We start from the raw sequence: 19,612 nt of genomic DNA, 5'->3' as shown, positions 1-19,612 counted from the left end.
GTTTTTCGGTAAGGGGACGTCGTCACTCACGGTTTGTTGCTCGAAGAGTTCTTCAACCTCCGACTGGTCCCCTTCCGACCCCGACTGGTCCTCTTCTTCCTCGATTTGTTAGTCTCCGAACAGCTCCGGGATTGCTTCCGCCTGCATTCTGGAAACCTCGTGTCTTCGAGCTCGACGATTTCTAATCGTTAGCTTGGAGGAGAATGCTGCGCAGGCTTCGCAGTCCCTGGATTCGTGTTCAGGCGATAGACAGAGGTTGCACACCTCGTGTAGGTCCTTGTGTGGGAACTTAGCACCACACGATGGACATTTTTTGAATGGAGTCCTTTCCATGGACTCCGGGCTTGACTGCGTCGAGAAAGTTCTCCTGTTCTTCGACGTAGATCCAAGTTTTTCTCTTCTATTTTGAATTTGTAACGCGTCGGAATGTAAAAGAACGCGTTCGATAACAATACCGTCGAATTGGAAAGGGAATACGCGCCGAAAAATCACTTTCTTCTGAAGTTGATCTGGAGCGTCTCGATCTTCATCCGAACCCGATGGCGGAAAAAAACAATCTAAGGATGGAGCCGATGCCCATGCGCACACCAACCAAGGGAGGAGTCACCAAGAGACAAAAGACTCTCCAAGAGAAAAACAAAGTGCAATCATCCGAGCCCAACACCAGATGGCGATCTATTCATAATGTACCATCTGCAGCCCATATGCCTCGAACAGGGGGGTTGCCTTGCAGCAGGTATCCTGTGCTAGCTGCCAAATTTCATGCAGAGTAATTGAACAATGGCAAAGGAATTAGTGAATGAAACTCCAAATGCCTTGCAATTTATCTTAGCTCCAATGATGGAGCTGCTCAAATCTTGACATTACCAACAGTAAGCTAAATCTGCTAAAGGTCTGTCACATTTTCGGTGGATTTACAACACTGGGCCAGAATTATTAGCATATCCACACTACTTTCAGTCCTAAAAGTAATAGGCTAAACATTCCAAGTCTCTGTAAAATTTCATGCAAATCCATCATTCAATGCAAAGTTGTTAGTAAATCAAAAATGGTTTGACCCCTCTTTATCTGCCAATTAGATCTGCACAAAACCTGAAATACCTGCACTGTGTGTAACTTGCTAACATTTGCTCAGACTGATCAAATAATGCTAAAGCTATAAGTAACTGAAAATGTATTCCCCCAAATGGATTAATACAAAACTTGACATACCAATCAAAACCTAAAACTTTTTTTGCCAGATTTTGTGCAGATTCATCATGTAATGCCAATGTTATTAGCAAATGAACACTTTTTCCCTCACCTCTATCTGACTCAGTTGACCCCAGAGGCTGGGCAAAGATCCGACGCGTATGGGGATTAATGACCAGGTAATTCTGCCTTTCATCAATCTCTTCTTGCAGCTTGTGAGGATCAGTTCCACAGAGCCGGTACAGACTGCAGATATGCTGTTTGATGCCGAAGGTCTCAGCTCAGAGCGCTTTCGGTTTCATAGCTGAGGCATATGTAGTCTGCATTAAAGTGCAGCTCAGTGTCAAGAGTAGCTGGCACCTAAGGGGCTTAGAGCGCTTGTTCGGAGCCGAGCCAGAGCAGTGCATAGCATCTGAAGTAGTTTGTCGGTGCCGACCAGCCCAAATGCAGAGGCGGGCCGCAGGCCTGACTCTGGCGCACCACAATGGCTGTGTCCCCTTAGGTGGTAGGCTGCTCGCCTTGAGAGCTGTGTCTAGGGAGAAGGGGTACCGTACTCACAGAGACTGCAGGGCTCTCAGAAGATCCAATATTTCCAGATCAGAGCTAGCCCTTTCCTCAGCAGAGAAGGATTCCTCATCTGCAGCCAAGGGATGAGAATGATGTTCCCCCCTCAATGTCCAGAGGACCAAAGAGGTTTGAGATGTCATTGCCACTCCTGTGCGACATCAAGTCCATGAGCCCAATGGTCATGAAGAGTCTTTTTTAGAACTGAATAAAGTGAACTGAAGAGAGCACCGTAACGGTGTCGACCTGGACCACTTAATCACACGTCTGAATCAAATCTCACAATGCAGTCAATGACCTTGCACATTACCATCGACAAGAGGAGTCACATTGGCTCGTGATTTTTAAGACTTCGACAAAAAACAACCTGCACACATCTGAGCCTACTACTAGATGGCAAGAGTATGCACAACATGTGTTGTGCATACACACAGCCACACATGCCGCAACCATGCTTTTTCTTGCTCAAATTATTGAATAAATACTTTAAAAAATCTGATGCATAATTAGCCTCATTTGCTATCTAACCTGGATGGTAATACTGCATAATTTGGTCTTCCATGCCACTTCATGCTCACAGCATCGACAATGGCAAAGCTAAGCTGAAAGATTTGGGGTGGTCAGGATTACGAAAACCACATGTTACAGGGAACTGTGGCATAGCCATATTTAATTGCTTCCTGCAAAATCTTGTTTAATACATTTGTTTGCTTTATTTCACAAATTATAGGTATAAATATCCATCTTTAACACTTGGGCTTATGTCTAAATTTAGAATAGTGTTGGTTTCTTTTGTGACAGGACCAAGATTTAATTGATACTAATTTATTTGACTAGAGTTTTGTTGTAAAGATACATTAAACTATTACTGAAATTTAAATCTGGTGAGTTTATGCCTATTTTGATGTATGTGCATACTTCTTACACACTGCAGTGATCTACTGCCAACCCAAAAAGATGTACTGTCAATCAGCTTTTTTTTCTTTTTTAAATTTCCCCTAGATTTTCTTAAAATGCAAATAAATGATATACATAGATTTCAGTTTGACAGAAAAGTATGCATTTCTAGTATGAATGCAAAGGAACTGTACTTGATAAGCATTTCTCCTGACCCTTTCCGGAGAGATCCAAACCATTTCCCTGATCCCACAAACCTTAACATCAGTCTTGTACTTCCCATTCGACAATTGGGGTGTCAACTTCTGTAGTATTGTGCCACAATACTGTGGTCAAAATATCAACCTACAGGTTTATCGAGACCATAACTACTTCTGAGATGCTGATCTATAGTATGGCCACAATATATTTGCATGTTGATATTTTGTAGTGATATTATGGCTGGATACCAGTTTCACTAGCTGCTGCTTTTCCTTTATCCCCGCCAATCAGCGTTTCACTCACCGCTTGTCCTCTTCTCCAACTTCTCTCCCACTGGTCGTGAACCTCCTTTCACTGTCTCACTTTTCTGTTTGCTATCACCCACCCTGTTCTTTCTCTTTATGACATTATTGCCTTAATTCACTCTTGTAAATTTGGGAAAAAGTCAGTGTTTTAACAGCTTGAAAGCTTTTTCTAGTTTCTTCTGTGTTGTAATTTTTTTCTAAGGTTTTGACTTTTTTTTTTTTAAAACAGACTGAATGAGTGAGCAACTCAATAGTTTGTCCTGTGATGGTTAAAACTAGAGTACTGCCACTTTTTCAAGAAACTACAGAAAATATAAAGAAGATTACATGTTTTGATAACCTCACCTTAGCCAGCTGGTGAATGATCATCGGAATTAAACCAGCATCTATCACAGCCTGGACTTGTTGCTGATTTCCTGCTGTGATGTTTGAAAGAAACCACACCGCTTCCTACAATAGAAAAGAATGAAACTTCAAAATTCTTTTTAAAAGTGAGTTACAATTTCATGAACAGGGTATTATTGCTTTGATCAAAAAGAAATATTAACACTTTGTGGAGTACAAGATAAAGATGTTTTAGAAGCTCCAGAATAAGTAGCTTGGAAGTCATCAATGGCCTAACACTGCCACAATTACTAAAGGGTTCTGCTTATTATCTGCATACGTTTAATATTCCACCTACTAATAACAGCTTTTTAAACTGAATTTCCTATATACAGTTGTGAAAAACAGGTTACCTTCGGAAATATTCTTTCTGAAGGAAATTATGGCTCAATAGGATTCCTTCTACAAACCCTCTAAAGTTGACAGACTGGGGGGGGGCGTGGCCAAGATGGCGGCGGAGTAGGACGTGCTTCTGTGTCCCTCCAGCGCCTGGCCGTTCTTAGTGTTGTAAAAGCACCCTTTCGGAGCCCGGCTCCCGACGTTTGTACGCCTCTACCTCTCCCCGAGGCAGTGTGCTCTGTTCTTGGTGCCCAACTATTGACAGGGCGGCGACCCGGGAGCTGCTCTGGACGCGGCCTGTGACCTGTGCCCGGCCCACAAGCGAGGCGACCTCCGGCCTGCGCAGGGGACGGCTGCGGAGCCCTCCAGATCGTGAAACCTGGCCGGGGTTTTCCCTGGGACCCCGCCGGCAACCCGTGAGGTGAGTGGTGCCGGGAGCGGACCGAGAGGTGCTTTTGAGGCGGTGTTCTGGTGGAGCCGAAGGCCTGAGTACCCGGCGGGGGAGGAGAGCAGCCTGCGGCTCGGCAGACTACGCGAGACCGCGGCTTCTGGGCCTATGCGGCCCGACATTGCTGAGCAGAGGAGCGGAGAGAGGGAAGGTCCAGGGCCCGATCGTTGCAGCAGTGGTTACTGGAGACGGCGTTTGGTGGAAGCGGGTGCAGCTCGCCCCATAAGAGACCTGCCGCGGTTTAGAGCGGCCCTCCCGAACTTAGACGCCGCGTTCTTCCTGCCAGCGGGGGTTGGAGCTAAATCTGGCCATTTTGGTGCGCGAAAGGTTTCCCCCGGCTCTGCGGACCTGTGCATGGAGGAGCTGAGTTACCCATCAAGAGACCGGACCTTTGGGGCCTACGGAGGCTTTCTCCTCGAGTGTTGGTGAGTCCCGGCTGGGGCGCGCTGTACCTCCACACCGCGCTGTTTCGCCCTGCGCCCCGGCCCTGCCTACTGTCTGACCGGGTGGCAGCCGGCTCCGCAAAGTGCCCCTTTTCTGCGGAGGACTGGCACTACCGGCCCCCCTGCGCTGCGGGGCCGAGTTTGGATGCCTCGAAGTGAAGTAAGGCACACGTAGCTGGTCTGAGGCCTGGTGGGCCACATGCGTGCCTGGGCCCGGTTGCGAGGGCGGTGCAGCAGCCTTTACTTACCACGGGAGCGTCCTGCGGAGGAGGGGCCTGCTTGGCTCGGTCATGGTGGCCGCTAGGGTGAGGAAAGACAAGCCGGGCAAGGACGGAATGCCGAAAAACGCGGCGCAGACCGTGTCCCCAGTGGCTGACAAGTCTCCGGGTCGGAGCCAGGCGGAGGAACCTGTGACCAAAGCCTTCATGTTGGAACTCTTGGCAGCCATCAAGGAGGACATTGCAGGACTGCGCACTCAGCTGGCCGCGGATCTGAGGGAGGTCTGAAGGGACGTGGATGACATAGGAGAGCGGGTGGCCACGCTGAAAGAGCACGACCTTGGGACAGGGGGCGATATCCACCAGCTTCAGCAGGACGTTATCCGGCTCACCGAGCAGAACATCGACCTTCAGGCACATGCAGAGGATTTGGAGAACCGGTCCCGCCGCAACAATATTCGGATCAGAGCGGTGCCGTGGAAGGGTGAGGGAGCGGATCTACGGGAGTACGTCGAGGCCCTCTTTAAGCAGATCCTGCAAGACGAGGTGGTCTCGGACATTCGTATGGACAGAGTGCATCGGGTGGGTCTACCCAAGGGTGCGAAGGCACCGCCACCGGACATTCTCGTCTGCGTGCATGATTTTCAATAGAAGGAACATATCCTCAAGATGGCACGAGACGTCATCCCTCTGCAGTTCCGTGGGCATAATCCAGTGCTCTACCAGGATTTGACGGCATCAACACTGCAGAAGCGCAGGGACTTCAAACCAGTCACGTCCTATCTGCGGGATCGCAACATCGCATACATGTGGGGTCATCCGTTCCGAATCATTTTCCGCTGGCAAAACAAACTGGTTCAGATGCGCTCGCTCACAGCTGCCATGGACCTCCTTGGTATAGAACGCACGGAGACGGAGGGCCGGGGCGATACCCCCAGGCGATGACGCTCGACGGACTGGCAGACAGTGGGTCGCTCTACACCCAAGAAAGGGCCTGATCCCTCAGTGTGCCTCCAGGAGAGGGGCGCAGCTGTGGCCTCCGTGGCCCTGGTTATGGAGGCGGCTCCAGATGATGTCTCGGAGGTGCTGTGAGGCCCGGGAGGGTACACTGCTGGCGTCTTAGGGGGGCACCCCCTGAAGGTACTCTAGTATGTCCTGCTGGATGAGTGAGTCCCGTATCGGGAACTAGAAGACTGTGGACTGGTACCCATTCCCCTTGCCTTTGGGGCCTATGTTACGAACTTTCGTACCTCACTCTGTCCTTTTTCTACTTCTGTTTGGTTCTGTTGTAGGGGGGATCAGTATGTGTGTTGGGGGAGGGGGGGTGGGTAGAGGGGGGGGCGGGGGGCTGGACTCCGCATCAGACCTATGCTGCTCTTGTGTATATGTGCATTTCCGCTCCTTCCCTCTATGACGGTGGGTATGTGCGCTGGTCGTGTGGGAAGGGTACGCTTAGCCCTGGATTCGCTCTGGGGCACATTCGCTGCTGATCTTGTAGACTGGGATGGCTAGGGAGCTTAAAGTGGTGAGCCTCAATGTCCGGGGGCTAAACAATCCAGTGAAACGCTCTGCGATCCTATCCCTCCTTGAACAATCCGTGGGTGATGTATGCCTCTTGCAGGAGACGCATCTTCTGCATAAGGATGAGCGTCGAATGCGAGATAAGAGATTCCCCCTTCAGCTATGGTCATCGGGCCCAGCTAAGAAGAACGGAGTTGCCCTCCTCTTCAGCACCCTGATGCGATGTAAGATCTTGGCCCACCTGGTAGACATACAGGGGAGATTTTTGGCGGTGCGGGTGCAGTGGGGGGATGTGACCTTTACCATTGGGTACATGTACGCACCGAACACACAACAGGAGCCTTTTCTGCGCGCAGCTCTGGCCCAGGTCCTTGCTTCCCCTGATGCTTTCCTCTTGGTGGGAGGGGACTTTAACCTTGTAATGGATGAGACCCTCGATAGATCGGCGAATAGACTGCACAACTCTGGGACCTGGTCGGCAGAAGGGAAGCAGTGGTTGTCAGATGGCGGTTTGCATGATGTGTGGCGGCTACAACACCCCCAGGAGCGCGACTACACATTATTTGGCCGCACACCAGACATACGCGCGCTTGGACCACTTTCTGGCTTCTTCTGCCCTGTTGCCCCACCTCCATGACGCGGATATTGCCCCCCGTTCCCTCTCAGATCAAGCGCCCCTCACGGTCGCTTTTACCCTATGCAGCACGCGCCCTCCCTCTGCTGGCTGGCGGCTACGCGACTCCATGCTCCGCGCTTACTCTGTAGTGGAGAAGATTAGGGACACTATCACACATTACTTTGCCGAGAACCCCATCGGAGAAACGGCGATAGCATCTATCTGGGAGGCGCTGAAGCTGGTGGTTAGGGGGGACCTTATTGCTTTAGCAGCCACATACTCCAAGCTTCGAAGTGATAAGAGGGAGGAGGGGGAGGTGCGAGGCTTGGAGTCTATCCACAAACGTACTGGTGCTCGCAGGGTTTGGAGGGAGCTTGAAACCAAGAGGCGCATGCTGAAACATCTGGATCTCGATAGGACGCAAGCACAGCAGCGCATATTCTGCCCTAAGTTCTACTTGAGCGGGGACAAGGGGGGCAAAATGCTGGCACATCGCTTGCGGGCCCAGGCCCAATCTCAGGCCATCCCCGAAATCCGTGACCACCAATCTGTGTCGCACACCACCGACTCCGAGATCATAGTGGCCTTTCACCATTTTTACCAGACCTTGTACACGAAGGAGGGTACACCGCCCGTAGATTGTGACCGGTACATTGAGGCGGCTGGCATTACCCCCTGGAGAATGCTGTCGAGGACCTGAACACGGAGATCCGTGTGGAGGAGGTTATTTCTGCCATTGCCCGGCTTCAGTTAGCTAAATTCTCTGGGCCCGATGGTTTCTCAGCACTTTTTTATAAAACCTTTCGTCGGGAACTGGCTCAGTTTCTGACCCGCCTTTTTAATTTGTTCCTGGACAGGGGCTCAGTCACGCCCTCCATGTCCGATGCCGCCATAACGGTCATACTTAAACCTGGCAAAGACCCCGCTGATTGTGGCTCCTATCGGCCAATCTCCCTCCTAACATCGATGCCAAGCTCTTCGCGGGCTTCTTGCGGCGCGGCTTAGCCCCCTTTTGGATGGCGTGGTTGAACCGGACCAATAGGGCTTTATTCCTACCCGCCAATGCAGTGACAACTCTAAGAGGTTGCTGCACCTGCTGGATGGAGTCCATCGCGCAAAGACCCAGGCCTTCTCCTATCCATCGATGCGGAGAAGGCCTTTGAAAGGGTCGAGTGGGGATTCCTTTTCCGAGTGCTACAGGCGTTCGGCCTCAAAGGTAATTTCTTGCGCTGGATTCAGGCCCTATATGCGCCCGACAGCGGTCGTGCGGGTCAATGGCTGTAGATCGGCTCCATTCTCTATCACCAGAGGGACGCGGCAAGGGTGCCCTCTCTCGCCGCTCCCGTTTTATATGGAGCCCTTTGCCCAACGTGTCAGATCCCACCCCGACATTGTTGGCATTCGATTTGGAGCTGACGAACATAAAATAAGTCTGTATGCCGATGAGGTTATTCTGGCTCTACAGAACCCCGCTGCTTCTTTGCGCTGCCTCTCCGCGGAGATTCGGGCTTTCCATGACGCGTTGGCTTTAAGGTTAACTTTACTAAATCTGAACCTCAACATTTCGGTCCCGCCGGAGGAGGAGGCTGAATTGCAGCAGGATTTTGACTTCCGCTGGACGCAATCGGACATCATGTATCTGGGCATCCGCCTCGCGCTAACTGTGCCCCGGACGCTTTCCTTGAACTACACTAACCTGATAGAGCAGATTACCAAATCTATCTCTGCATGGTCGCGCCTTAACCTGCCGTGGTTTGTCAGGTTAGCTGCTATTAAAATGACTCTTCTTCCCAGAATACTATACGTCTTTCAGATGCTCCCTCTCACACCATCGAAGGGAGCTCTGAAGAAACTCCAGGGCTTGCTGAACAGGTTTTTCTGGGACAACAAGCGCCCCCGAGCGGCGTTTGCGACGACCACACTCCCGAAAGCAGCTGGCAGATTGGGCTTTCCTCATCTCATGGCCTATCCTGCCTACGCTGCGTGGTTGAATGGAATAGGCCAGAATCGAGTAAACATTGGTTGTTCATGGACCAGACTGTGGCGGGTTGCAACATTTGGCGGGAACTCTGGTTGCCTCGCAAAGATAGGGCGTGGGGGCTATATTCCTCGCCAGTGACGTCACCAACACTTAAGGCCTGGGAACAATAGGCGCTTCGTAAGGGCTGGACGACCTTCCCCTCACCCATGACAATGATCGTGGACAATCCCGCCTTCCCCCCTGGCCTTGCATCGCCAGTCTTCCACCGCTGGCGAGAGAAGGATTGTAAGAGAGTGGGCATGCTTTTTGATCTCGAGGGGCTTGTCCCCTTCTCAGAGCTGTGATCAGAACATTCCCTACTGGATGTGTCAGATTGTTTTGCCTATGCACAGGTCGCACACTGGGTGACACAGCCGGCCAACGTGGCATTGATGTCGCGCTCCCTCACGATTTTCGAGCAATGGCTCCTGCACAAAAAGAATGATCGGAGCCTTATCTCTGAGCTATATGCCATGATTTTGCGTGACCCACGGAGGCAGCGTACAAAAGCGCAGGTGCGTTGGGCGGTGGAGCTGGGGCGGCCACTCTCGCAGAAAGAGTGGGAGCAAGTATTCTATTGCGCACATCACACGACAGCTAACACAGTGGGTATGGAGTTGGCCTACAAGCTAGCAACATATTGGTACTATACACCAGCGCGCGTTGCATCCTGGGACAGGGCTAAATCTAGTCTTTGCTGGAGAGGGTGTGGTATGTCGGGCAATCTCTTGCATTTGTTATGGCACTGCCCCAAGCTGAAACGATATTGGAAAACGGTGCTCGATGAACTAGATGCTGCGTTTCAGGTCACATTGCCAGGCTCCCCGAGCATACACTGCTAGGCCTCCCATCCCCTACTTGTTTCCCTCTGCGCACGCCGCTAGGACGACAAATTGCACTGGGACTGCTGACTGCGCAACAGGTCCTGCTGGCGCGCTGGGGCTCCCCGGATTTTCCAGATGTGCGTGACTGGTTGATGCGCTTGTGGCATGCCCTGGCGATGGAACGTCTTTCTTTAAATATGGATGGCAGAGGATCCGAATATGCTACCTTATGGGCCCCGTTTTTGCGACTTCTGTCCAAGGAGTTTAGAGAAGTTACATGCCCAAAGAACCTACAAGTCTTACAACTTATTCCCCTGGATTCGATGGGTGCTGTGCCAGGGTCCTAGCTTTTAGAGTTGGATCTGTCTGGATCAGAGCGATGGGTGTGATGCACCTCCCTGGGCTGATGGTTGATGCGGAGGGGGGAGGGAGGGTGGGGGGGAATGAGGGGGTTCGACTAGGGTGGGATGGGTGGAGAGGGGGTGGGGGGTGTTTCTACCTTTTTCCTATTTTGTTCTTGGTGGTTTTCTCTTCTATGGAAATTGCGGACCCCGCTATGCCGGTGGGGAGTGCCTTTGGCTTTTACTACGCAGGACCGCCCTCCGGGTTGTAGGTCCGAATGCTGTGTTTAATCACTACTTGCTAACGCCCTGCCGGCGAGTCGATGTAGGCAGCTGGGCTGTGTATGATGCTAACTGGCCTGATAATAAAAATTTGATTCTAAAGTTGACAGACTGGATTTAAAAAACTTTAAAGCAGTCCCAGGTCACCGGTGACCAGTGGCTACACTAAACAGTGAAGTTGAGAGTATATTGGAAATTGTGTCACAGATGCAAATAGGAACGCTAAGATGAAGTAAGACAGAGCATATAACAGATATTCACAAAAAATTACACAAGATCCTCAAGAGAAGAAAGGTATGCATGTGGGTTTAGGGAATATGCAGGAGGGGTCACTTCCAGCAGAAAGATCATCACCACAAGTTAGTCACTTTCTTCAAATGAATATTGCTCCTGCAGATTCCTTTAAGAACCTGTAATACAGGAACTCTCAAGGAGGAGGGTGAGATGTCACTGTATTGGAATGATGTCCTACAGCTTTACCTACTAACACAAGTCTTTTACAAACAGAGATATTCCATGTGAACAGTGTGCTTCATACCTTTCTTGCCCATAGTTGTCCTTCAGAACCAACAAAAAATATCCTCCAGTTTAAAATACGAATATCTATGGGTATAATTGCTCAGACCCCTCCCAGGACTCAACCTGTGAAACCTCTCCTTTACAAGACTAAGCAGAAGGATAAAACCAAGGCACAGAAATCCGTTCAGACAGTTAAAATGGATTACCTTAGGAAGGGAAGATGCGAGGGTAACTCATGCCTTTGAAAAAACAGTAAAAGGAGTAGTTGCCAAAAGAGCTTGCTCTTCTATGAGAAGTAAGAAAAAGGCATGGGCTTGAAAGGGGAGCCTATAAGGTTACAACAAAACTGAAGTCTCAATCTGTAACTACAAAGAACAATGGTTGATACTTACTCATTAGACCAGGCAGTAGACTGAATATTGTGTCTGCTGCCATACACTACCATAAATTCGTTTTTTTATGGATTCTGTGCTATTTCAGCAGCCAACGTCATAGGACAGTGGATAAAGAAGTGGATGAATGTAGCAGGAGTAAAGGATTTCAGTTCTATAATATTATTTACAGCAGTAATCTAGCACATAACAGCCATGAGAATAATTTAATGCAACCATCAGGCAAAAACACTAACAAAAGATGGGTGAAAAGAAGGAGTGAATGTGGCAGATAGAACCATTATTTTAAAGAAAGCAACTTGATTAACAAGTTACTTACCTTCGATAACACCTTACCTGGTAGAGACCATCTAGCCGTACATTCCTTACCTTAGAATATTCCCTAGGCGTCAGACTATCTGGAAATGTTTGGGGAGCATTAGGCGGTATCGTTCAGCTCTGTGTGGAGTCATCCTCCGTGCCGGAAGTGACGCGTGGGGTACATATATAGGCTCCACCCCAGTGTGCCGACATTTGTTTCTTTTCACGACTTTCCATGCATGGAGCTTCGAAAAACACCTACCTCTGGTTGGTTGAACTATGGGCCTAAAAAGAGAGCAAATATATATATATATATATATATATATATATATATATATATATATATATATATATATATATATATATATAGATCAATTCGTAGAATGGGGAGGATGGGTGGGTCGACCACAGGAAAGCAACTTGTTCATCTGACAGACTTCTAGCTGCAGATTTCTTATCTTTGACGAGATAACCAAGCAATACCTCTCAGGAGGTGGGTTTGTGAATTCGATTTAGACTAGGAACTACTGCAAGACCGAACTGGTAAAATGCCTGTCTCAACGTACCTGACTGTTAAGGCAGTAGTGCTTGGTGAACATATGCAGTGAGGCCCATGCTGCTGCCTGGCAGATATCCAGGACCAGAACTCCACATGCTAATGCAGTGGTTGCAGCCTTTTCACTAGTGATATGAGCAGGCAAACCCTCTGGGAGTTTCTTCTTGGCCAACGCATAGCAGATCTTAATGCAGTAAAACCCACCGGGAGATGTTTTTTTCTGCATGCCCTTCCTTTATTTAGCTCAGACATAACCTGCTGATCGTTCATCCTGAACGGTTTTCTGCCATTAAGGTAGAACGACAACGCTCTTTTTGGGTCCAATCGATGGAGTCTCTCCTCTTTCTTAGAGAGATGAAGCGGCAGTTAAAGGGTAGGCAAAAGGATAGGCCTACATGGAAGGGGTAACTACTTTCGGCAAGAAGAATGCTCGGGTCCAAAATACCAGTTTGTTTGGGATGAAAGATGCATGGAGACTGAGATGATGGCACCTGCAGTTCGCTGACCCTCCAGGTTGATGCAACTGCCACCAGATAGACCGTCTTGAGGGGAAGACGCCTTAGAGTGGCTCAAAGGGAGCACACATTAGAAGGGTAAGAACAAAGTTAAGGTTTCATTGAGGCATAATGAAGGGAGCTGGAGAAAATAGGTGTTGCAGACCTTAAAGGAACCCGTTAACAAAATGGGACTCGAAAAGGGAAGGCTGATCTGGAAGCTGCAGGGAAACAGACGGCAGATAAATAATCCTTCAATGTTCCCAATGCAGAGCACTGCTAGGTCAGGGTAAGAATAAACAAAAGAACTTGGGAAAGAGTGCAGATAAAGGGTCAAACTTGCTTGGCTGTATATCATGACAAAAACTTGGTGCAATGAATAGCGTATACCGCCTTGGTGGAGTGACCCGAGCTGCCAGGATAACATTACAATCTTCGGGCAGAAAGTGGAAAGCTATCAACTGTCACCGCTCAATCTTTAAACCCTAAAAATATATCTTACAGGGTTTTGAATCATATTTATTTTACCATTTGTATCAACCAAAAACCACTTGTTTCATATATACATGTTCGCTTGGCCGCTATATATTTGTATATTTCGTTACATTTTTAAAATTCCTCTATAATTTACTAACCCACAGCTTGTCTGTGCGGGACTGTCCGTCTTCTCTCATTGTTTTTATAGGTTAGATTTACTAGTTGTGGCCAGTACAAATGGAGAAACTCAAGACTTTTGTATTTCCCGATGAGGACTTTGCAAAATTGGTAGGTAATCATACTCAATATGACATTTAAGCCCACATGGATTCATCTAGCAATGAAGATATGAATAAACATTTTCCTTCAAAATCAAAAGCATTGTAGTCCATGAGGAATTCATGTAGGAATATTTTCGGGCAGAGGTTATCGAACAAGGTTTGAGGATATGCAACATTCCTGGCTTGTTGGTTCAAATATGTAAGTTTCTTGAAAAATGGTTGTTGTTCACATGACCTGATGCTAATTGTGGAAACAGCTAAGGAGCTGATCCAAACAATAATGAGCTAATTAAAGGAATTGGAACAAAAAAATTCAGAAGAGCCAATGTTTTAGATCAAGCGAAGAAAAAACTAAAGGAAGTGAATAAAGAATTGGGGTTATTTCCAGACTATCTAATAAAGCGAAAGGCATATCAACTGAAAAAAGGATCTCCGGTACACCACACTTAAAGACAGATCCCTACTTAGCAGAACATGATCAAGAACAATACCATCACTATGGGAATCAGGGCCCAAACAGTTATTGACCTTTTCTGATAGATTGGATTCGGAGAACGAAGAGGATTCCCATCAATTTGACCAAATGGGAAGACTCATCCATTTGATACTCATCAGACATGAGCACAGACATTTTTAGCCCTACAAGGAGGCCAAAGGAGACTCCAGAAGGCTCAATATCAGACCAATTACAGAGGTAATTATCAACCAAACAACTACCAGCTATTAGAAATCCGGAATGGCCATTACAGAAGGCAGGTAAATTAATACCCATTGTAAGAAAATGGGTTTCTGTTGCAGTACCCCCGCCCCCACAAACACAGACTTTTTGCCTAGCTTTTGATGCAACTGACTGTAGAGTAATGGGTCCCTGCTGTTGAGGTTTCAAGTACCAGTGTTCTTTCACTAAAAGTGATCCACAATTGGCCCTTCAGGCCCCCTGCAAGTCCCTAGTAAAAGGTACATGGGTACCTAGGGCACTGGAACTAGACAGGGTCCCCTAGCGACCCATCACCTAGACCATGCACACTGCCATTATGGTATGCATGGTCTTGTGCAAAAAAAAAAAAACACAAAAAAAACACAAAGTAGACATGGCACACTGTCTGTAAGCCATGCCATCTAGCACTGCCCAAGATATAGGTAAGTCAGTCCCCTAGCAGGCCTTACCAGCCCTAAGGCAGGGTGCACTATATCACAGGTGTGGACATACTGAACAAGTTACTTACCTTCGGTAACAATATATCTGTATGAAACATAGGTCAGTTATAGATTCCTTACCTTAGAATATCCCGCAGGTGTCAGACTGGATCCGGAAAGTTTTTCATCAGCAGTACCCCTGCACATCGGAAGGTGGCGTCGGTCGAGACTGCGTCAGACGTCGGCGTCGTGGTCGCCGGGATGAAGTCTTGGAAGTTACTTAGACAGCTCGCGAGGGCGGTGTCTATCTGTACACGACTTTCCACGCCAGGAACGCAGAGCCCTGCAAGACACTGACCACTGGTGCACAAAACTAGGGCCCTAAAAAGGATGTCCTTAACCCTAGAAATCAGTTCGAAGAACGGGGCGGATGGGTGGGGCGGTAAGGGATCTATAACTAACCTATGTTTCTAACAGATATATAGTTACCAAAGTTAAGTAACTTGTTCGTCTGAAAGAAATAGTTTGTTGTAGATTCCTTACCTTAGAATAGATACCCCTGCAATACCAACCCCGGAAGTGGGTCTGCAAACCAAGATCACACCAGAAAGTCCTGGAGAACAGAACGGCCAAAGCAGCAGTCTCTCTGGACTTACCTGTCCAGGCAGTAGTGTCTCGTAAACGTGTGCAGCAATGCCCACGTAGCTGCAATACAGATGTCATTTAGGGGGACTCCCTGTCCCAAAGCAGTAGTAGCAGCCGTTGCTCTGGTAGAATGGGCACGCAGCCCCACTGGAGATTCCTTCTTAGCCAAAGAGTAACAGGCCTGCCCTTGATGCACAGAACGACCCACCTGGATATGGTCCGTTTGTGCACTGCCCGACCTTCTTAGCGCCCATGTAACCAACAAAGAGCTGGTCGTACACCCGGAATTGTTTGGCGCGATCCAAATTGAAGGAGAGAGCAGGTTTTGGATCCAGACAGTGGAGCCTCTCTTCCTCTTTTGAAGGATGCGGAAAGAAGGTGGGCAAAGTGACAGTTTGGCCAATATGAAAAGAAGTGACCACCTTTGGAAGAAAGGAAGGTCGAGTTCTGAGGGCGTCCTTATCCGGATGAACAGCCAGAAAGGGAGGCTTGGAAGACAGAGTTTGTAGCTCACTCACCGTGCACGCAGAAGTGATGACCACCAGAAAAGCAGTTTTGAGAGTTAAGGGTCTGCGAGGACAGTTATGTAGCGGCTCGAAGGGAATGCAAATAAGATAGTTCAACACTAAGTTCAAGTCCCACTGAGGCATTAGAAAGGGAACAGGAGGAAACAAATGAGTAATGCCCTTAAGAAATCTATTTACAACAGGGGACTTGAAAAGAGAAGGCAGATCAGGAAGCCTGAGGACGGCTGAAATGGCCGAAAGGTAGCCCTTAAGAGTGCCCAGAGCAGAGTCCTGCCGGGCCAAAGACAGGTGGAGCAAAATAACTAATCAAAGTTACTTGTTCCCCAGGAATTTATTGTACCTGGAGACTGAGCTGCTTCACCGGCTGTTGGGTTTCACAGCGGCTTCTGAGTCTCTTGTAGAAGGTGAATGAGCTGCTGTGCCATTTGCTGTGGTTCTGTTGGACTCCATATATGCTGTGGAAGCCTTGAGTCAGCACAATGTTTACTCTGGAAGCCAATGAGCGTTAACTCCACAAGCTAAAATGTGCTGTAGGTGGAATGGAAATTAAATAAGTAAACAGAGCGGTATATAAAGGCCTCATCTAGAATGATTTGATACAGAGTTACTTTGCCATCTAATGCTCACTGTCCATGGACTCTGTGCTATCCACCCTCAACTTGTAAAACATATCACTACTCCGGCAGGAAGACAATTAAAAAGAATAAAGCAGCCCAAAGCAGCAATTACAGCTCATGGTATTAGGGGTATTGAAATTAGCCCAGGAAAAGCTTTCACCACATTGTAGTAACCGACCAGTAAGGAGAAAAGCTTCTATTACAACTGCAGTAAAATAAAATTGGAGATTGTGTAGCTATTCTCGCTTTTATTCAAAGGCAGCTAAATAAGTCTCTTAGCACTTTACCTGACATTTTCAGGACAGGCCCAAAGTACGATCACTGTTAAAATTACATTCTGTTTTTTGATAAAGTAGAAGTGATCCATGGGCATTAACGTTAATTGATCCCCGAGTCTGTTAAAGTGCTTAAAGATAACTTATCAATCGCATGGGGAGCTCTTTGCTGCCGGCCAGCAGACACCTCTGCAGTTTATTGTCGCCACCATCTGTATATTTCAAAAAGTTGCAGGGAAGCAGAAGGTCACAAGGGCTAGCCCATTAATCTCAGAAATGTACGTCGTCAGTCACTGCAAGTAGGTCTAAAGGGTGTGGACATCAGTTGTGCAAGCACCAAATTTAAGTTTTATGACGGGATTAGAGGTGTACGTGGCGGGGATCACCCTGTTCAACTCTTATGTAAATGCTTTGAGGACTGGTATTAAAAAAAGTTACTGATGTTTGCGATTTCGCAGATAAGCTGCAACTGTTGCTAGATGCAGACTTATGTACAACATACGAAATACAGGGGGTCTACCAGCTGAATATTTGAGCTGCACTGTCAAAACCGGGTCCACAAGATCTCAGAGCGTGTGTATCACATAGACAGTGTGTTTGTGAAAACAAGAGGAAAGAAAAGTGAACTTTACATGCATAGAAGAGACAGATACATCATAGGATATTCATAAATGGCTAACCAGTCAAAAACAATTAATGTAGGGTTTCCATCAAAAAGACTCAACGATCAGTCATATCATTTGGCCAAACCCTGGTGCATAAAAGGCTGGTCCCCTGATCATTGGGACAAAACCGCACCTTATTGCTGTTTTGGGATTTGGTCCACCAACATAAACAAAACGTCCATGATGACTGATCTTTTGATGGTAGAATAGACAAGTGCAACAGAATTTTTTTTGACTTAAAATAGGATGGAATGCCCTCCTTCTGACAACTTTATTCTACGGACAAGGCACGCCTCCTAATTAAAAAACCAGAACAGTGCAAAAAGGACAGTAACAAATATCTGCCTATAAAAGGGCCCTTTTATAGGCATTAATTGCTTTGGACTGGTTAGCCATTTATGAATATCCTATGATGTATCGGTCTCTTCTATGCGTGTAGAGTTCACTTTTCTTTCCTCTTGTTTTCACAAACACAGTGTGAATCCCAGTTTGTGCAACAGTTTGATGGTGGTCAGTGTGTCTTGCAAGCACCTCTGTGTGCTGGTACTCTTGATCAGCAATTTGTCTAAGTATGGGAATACATGAATATTCTGTGTCAAAACATTTTGTGAAAACCCTTAGGGCTGCTGTTACTTAGAAAGTTAGTACTGTTGAATGGCAATGACTACCACTTGCCACAAACATGAGGTACCAGCAATTTGCAGGGTGAATTGGTATATGAAAATAAACGCCCTTCAGATCTACTGCGGTCATGAAGACGACTTTGTAGTAGTGGCGTCACATCTTCTAGTGTCATGATGTGGAAGCGTTCGGAAAAGAAGTGTAGGTTGAGAGGTCGTAGATTCAGTTTTGGTCTTAGTGTCCCACCTTTTTTTGGCTATTAACCCCTTCCATGCTGATGACGAACCCCAGCCGTCATGCACTACGGTGCTCGTGTGCTGATGACGGCTGGGGTTCGTCACGACCCGCCCCTGTTCGTGTTGTTTACAGCACACGAGGGGAATCGCGGCCGCATGGAAGGGGTTAAAAAATATAGGGACATCCAAGAGGAGGCCATTGTCCTCTCCTTGAACGCTCGTATGGCCTTAGACACCACTGAATGGACCTTTCTCTTCTCAGTCCTAGAACGAATGGGGTTGGGGCCCAAATTCAGGTCCTCTATTCACCTCTTCTATGCGAAACCTTTGGCACAGGTAGTGGTAAATGCAAGACACTCAGACTTTACCCCTAGGAAGAGGGACAAGACAGGGTTGCCCCCGTCACAAAAATTCTTCGTTCTAGTACTTGAACCACTCGCTGCATGGGTCAGGGGAGACCCCCTGATACGTGGACTAAGTTGGACAGCGGAATGGGAGGATCGCATATCTCTATATGCCGACATCTTACAGTATGTCGCATCACCAACATGCTCCCTAGCCAGAATAATGAACATATTGACAAATTTCAGGAGATATTTCAGATATACGATAAATTGGGCCAAATAAATCTAATACTTCCTTAACGCCCCCCCAAAAAAATTACAACAGGAGTGAGAGGTCACGGTGGCAGAGGATGGCTTTCGCCATCTGGGTATCTCTGTTACAACGAACTCCGAAGAGTTTACAGATAGGATAGATAGGAACCCCCAGGAGCCCCTGAGGCGCCTACGGAGTGATGTCAAACACTGGTGCTCCCTCCCCTTGACGTAACTAGGGCACTTCAAGATGATGGTACTACACAGATTTCTACATGCCCTCCAGAACACACCATTTTGAATACCACAGACTTACTTTCAGGCAATAGATGCTGAAGTGCGTACCTTGTGCAAAAAGAACAATTGATGGACAGAATGCAGAACAAGGTCATACATTCACCCCAGTACAGAGATCTGGGTCTAAATCCATCGTTTTTTTGCTCACCATGTCATTCCAGTTTGGACCCAGCCATATGCAAATCAGTCTTGACCCTGCATGGGAACAGTCCTGCCCGAACTGCCAGGCCAGGTCATCTCTGGACTGGAAACAAGCATCCTAGGACCGGTTTCGGGATTTCACCCCTCATCAGCCAGGCTAGCTTGATCCAGTGGCATGGAGAGTACGGGACCCACATCTGGACATACCCGTCCCACTCGGGGTCGCCAATACAAAAATAACA

General features: G+C 47.8%; 1 protein-coding gene across 1 annotated transcript in view; it reads right to left on the bottom strand.

Annotated features, from left to right (window-relative positions):
• KPNA3 (karyopherin subunit alpha 3) overlaps nucleotides 1-19,612 on the bottom strand; it is an 855,988-nt gene that overhangs the window by 288,536 nt on the left and 547,840 nt on the right. Inside the window, exon 13 of the mRNA XM_086934956.1 lies at nucleotides 3,504-3,608. Coding sequence (XP_086791082.1) covers nucleotides 3,504-3,608 — 105 coding nt within the window. The remainder of the gene's footprint in view (nucleotides 1-3,503; nucleotides 3,609-19,612) is intronic.

This window comes from Lissotriton vulgaris, chromosome 8, assembly GCF_964263255.1.
Source record: "Lissotriton vulgaris chromosome 8, aLisVul1.2, whole genome shotgun sequence".
NCBI lineage: Eukaryota > Metazoa > Chordata > Amphibia > Caudata > Salamandridae > Lissotriton > Lissotriton vulgaris.
This window is presented reverse-complemented; position numbering and strand designations above follow the sequence as displayed.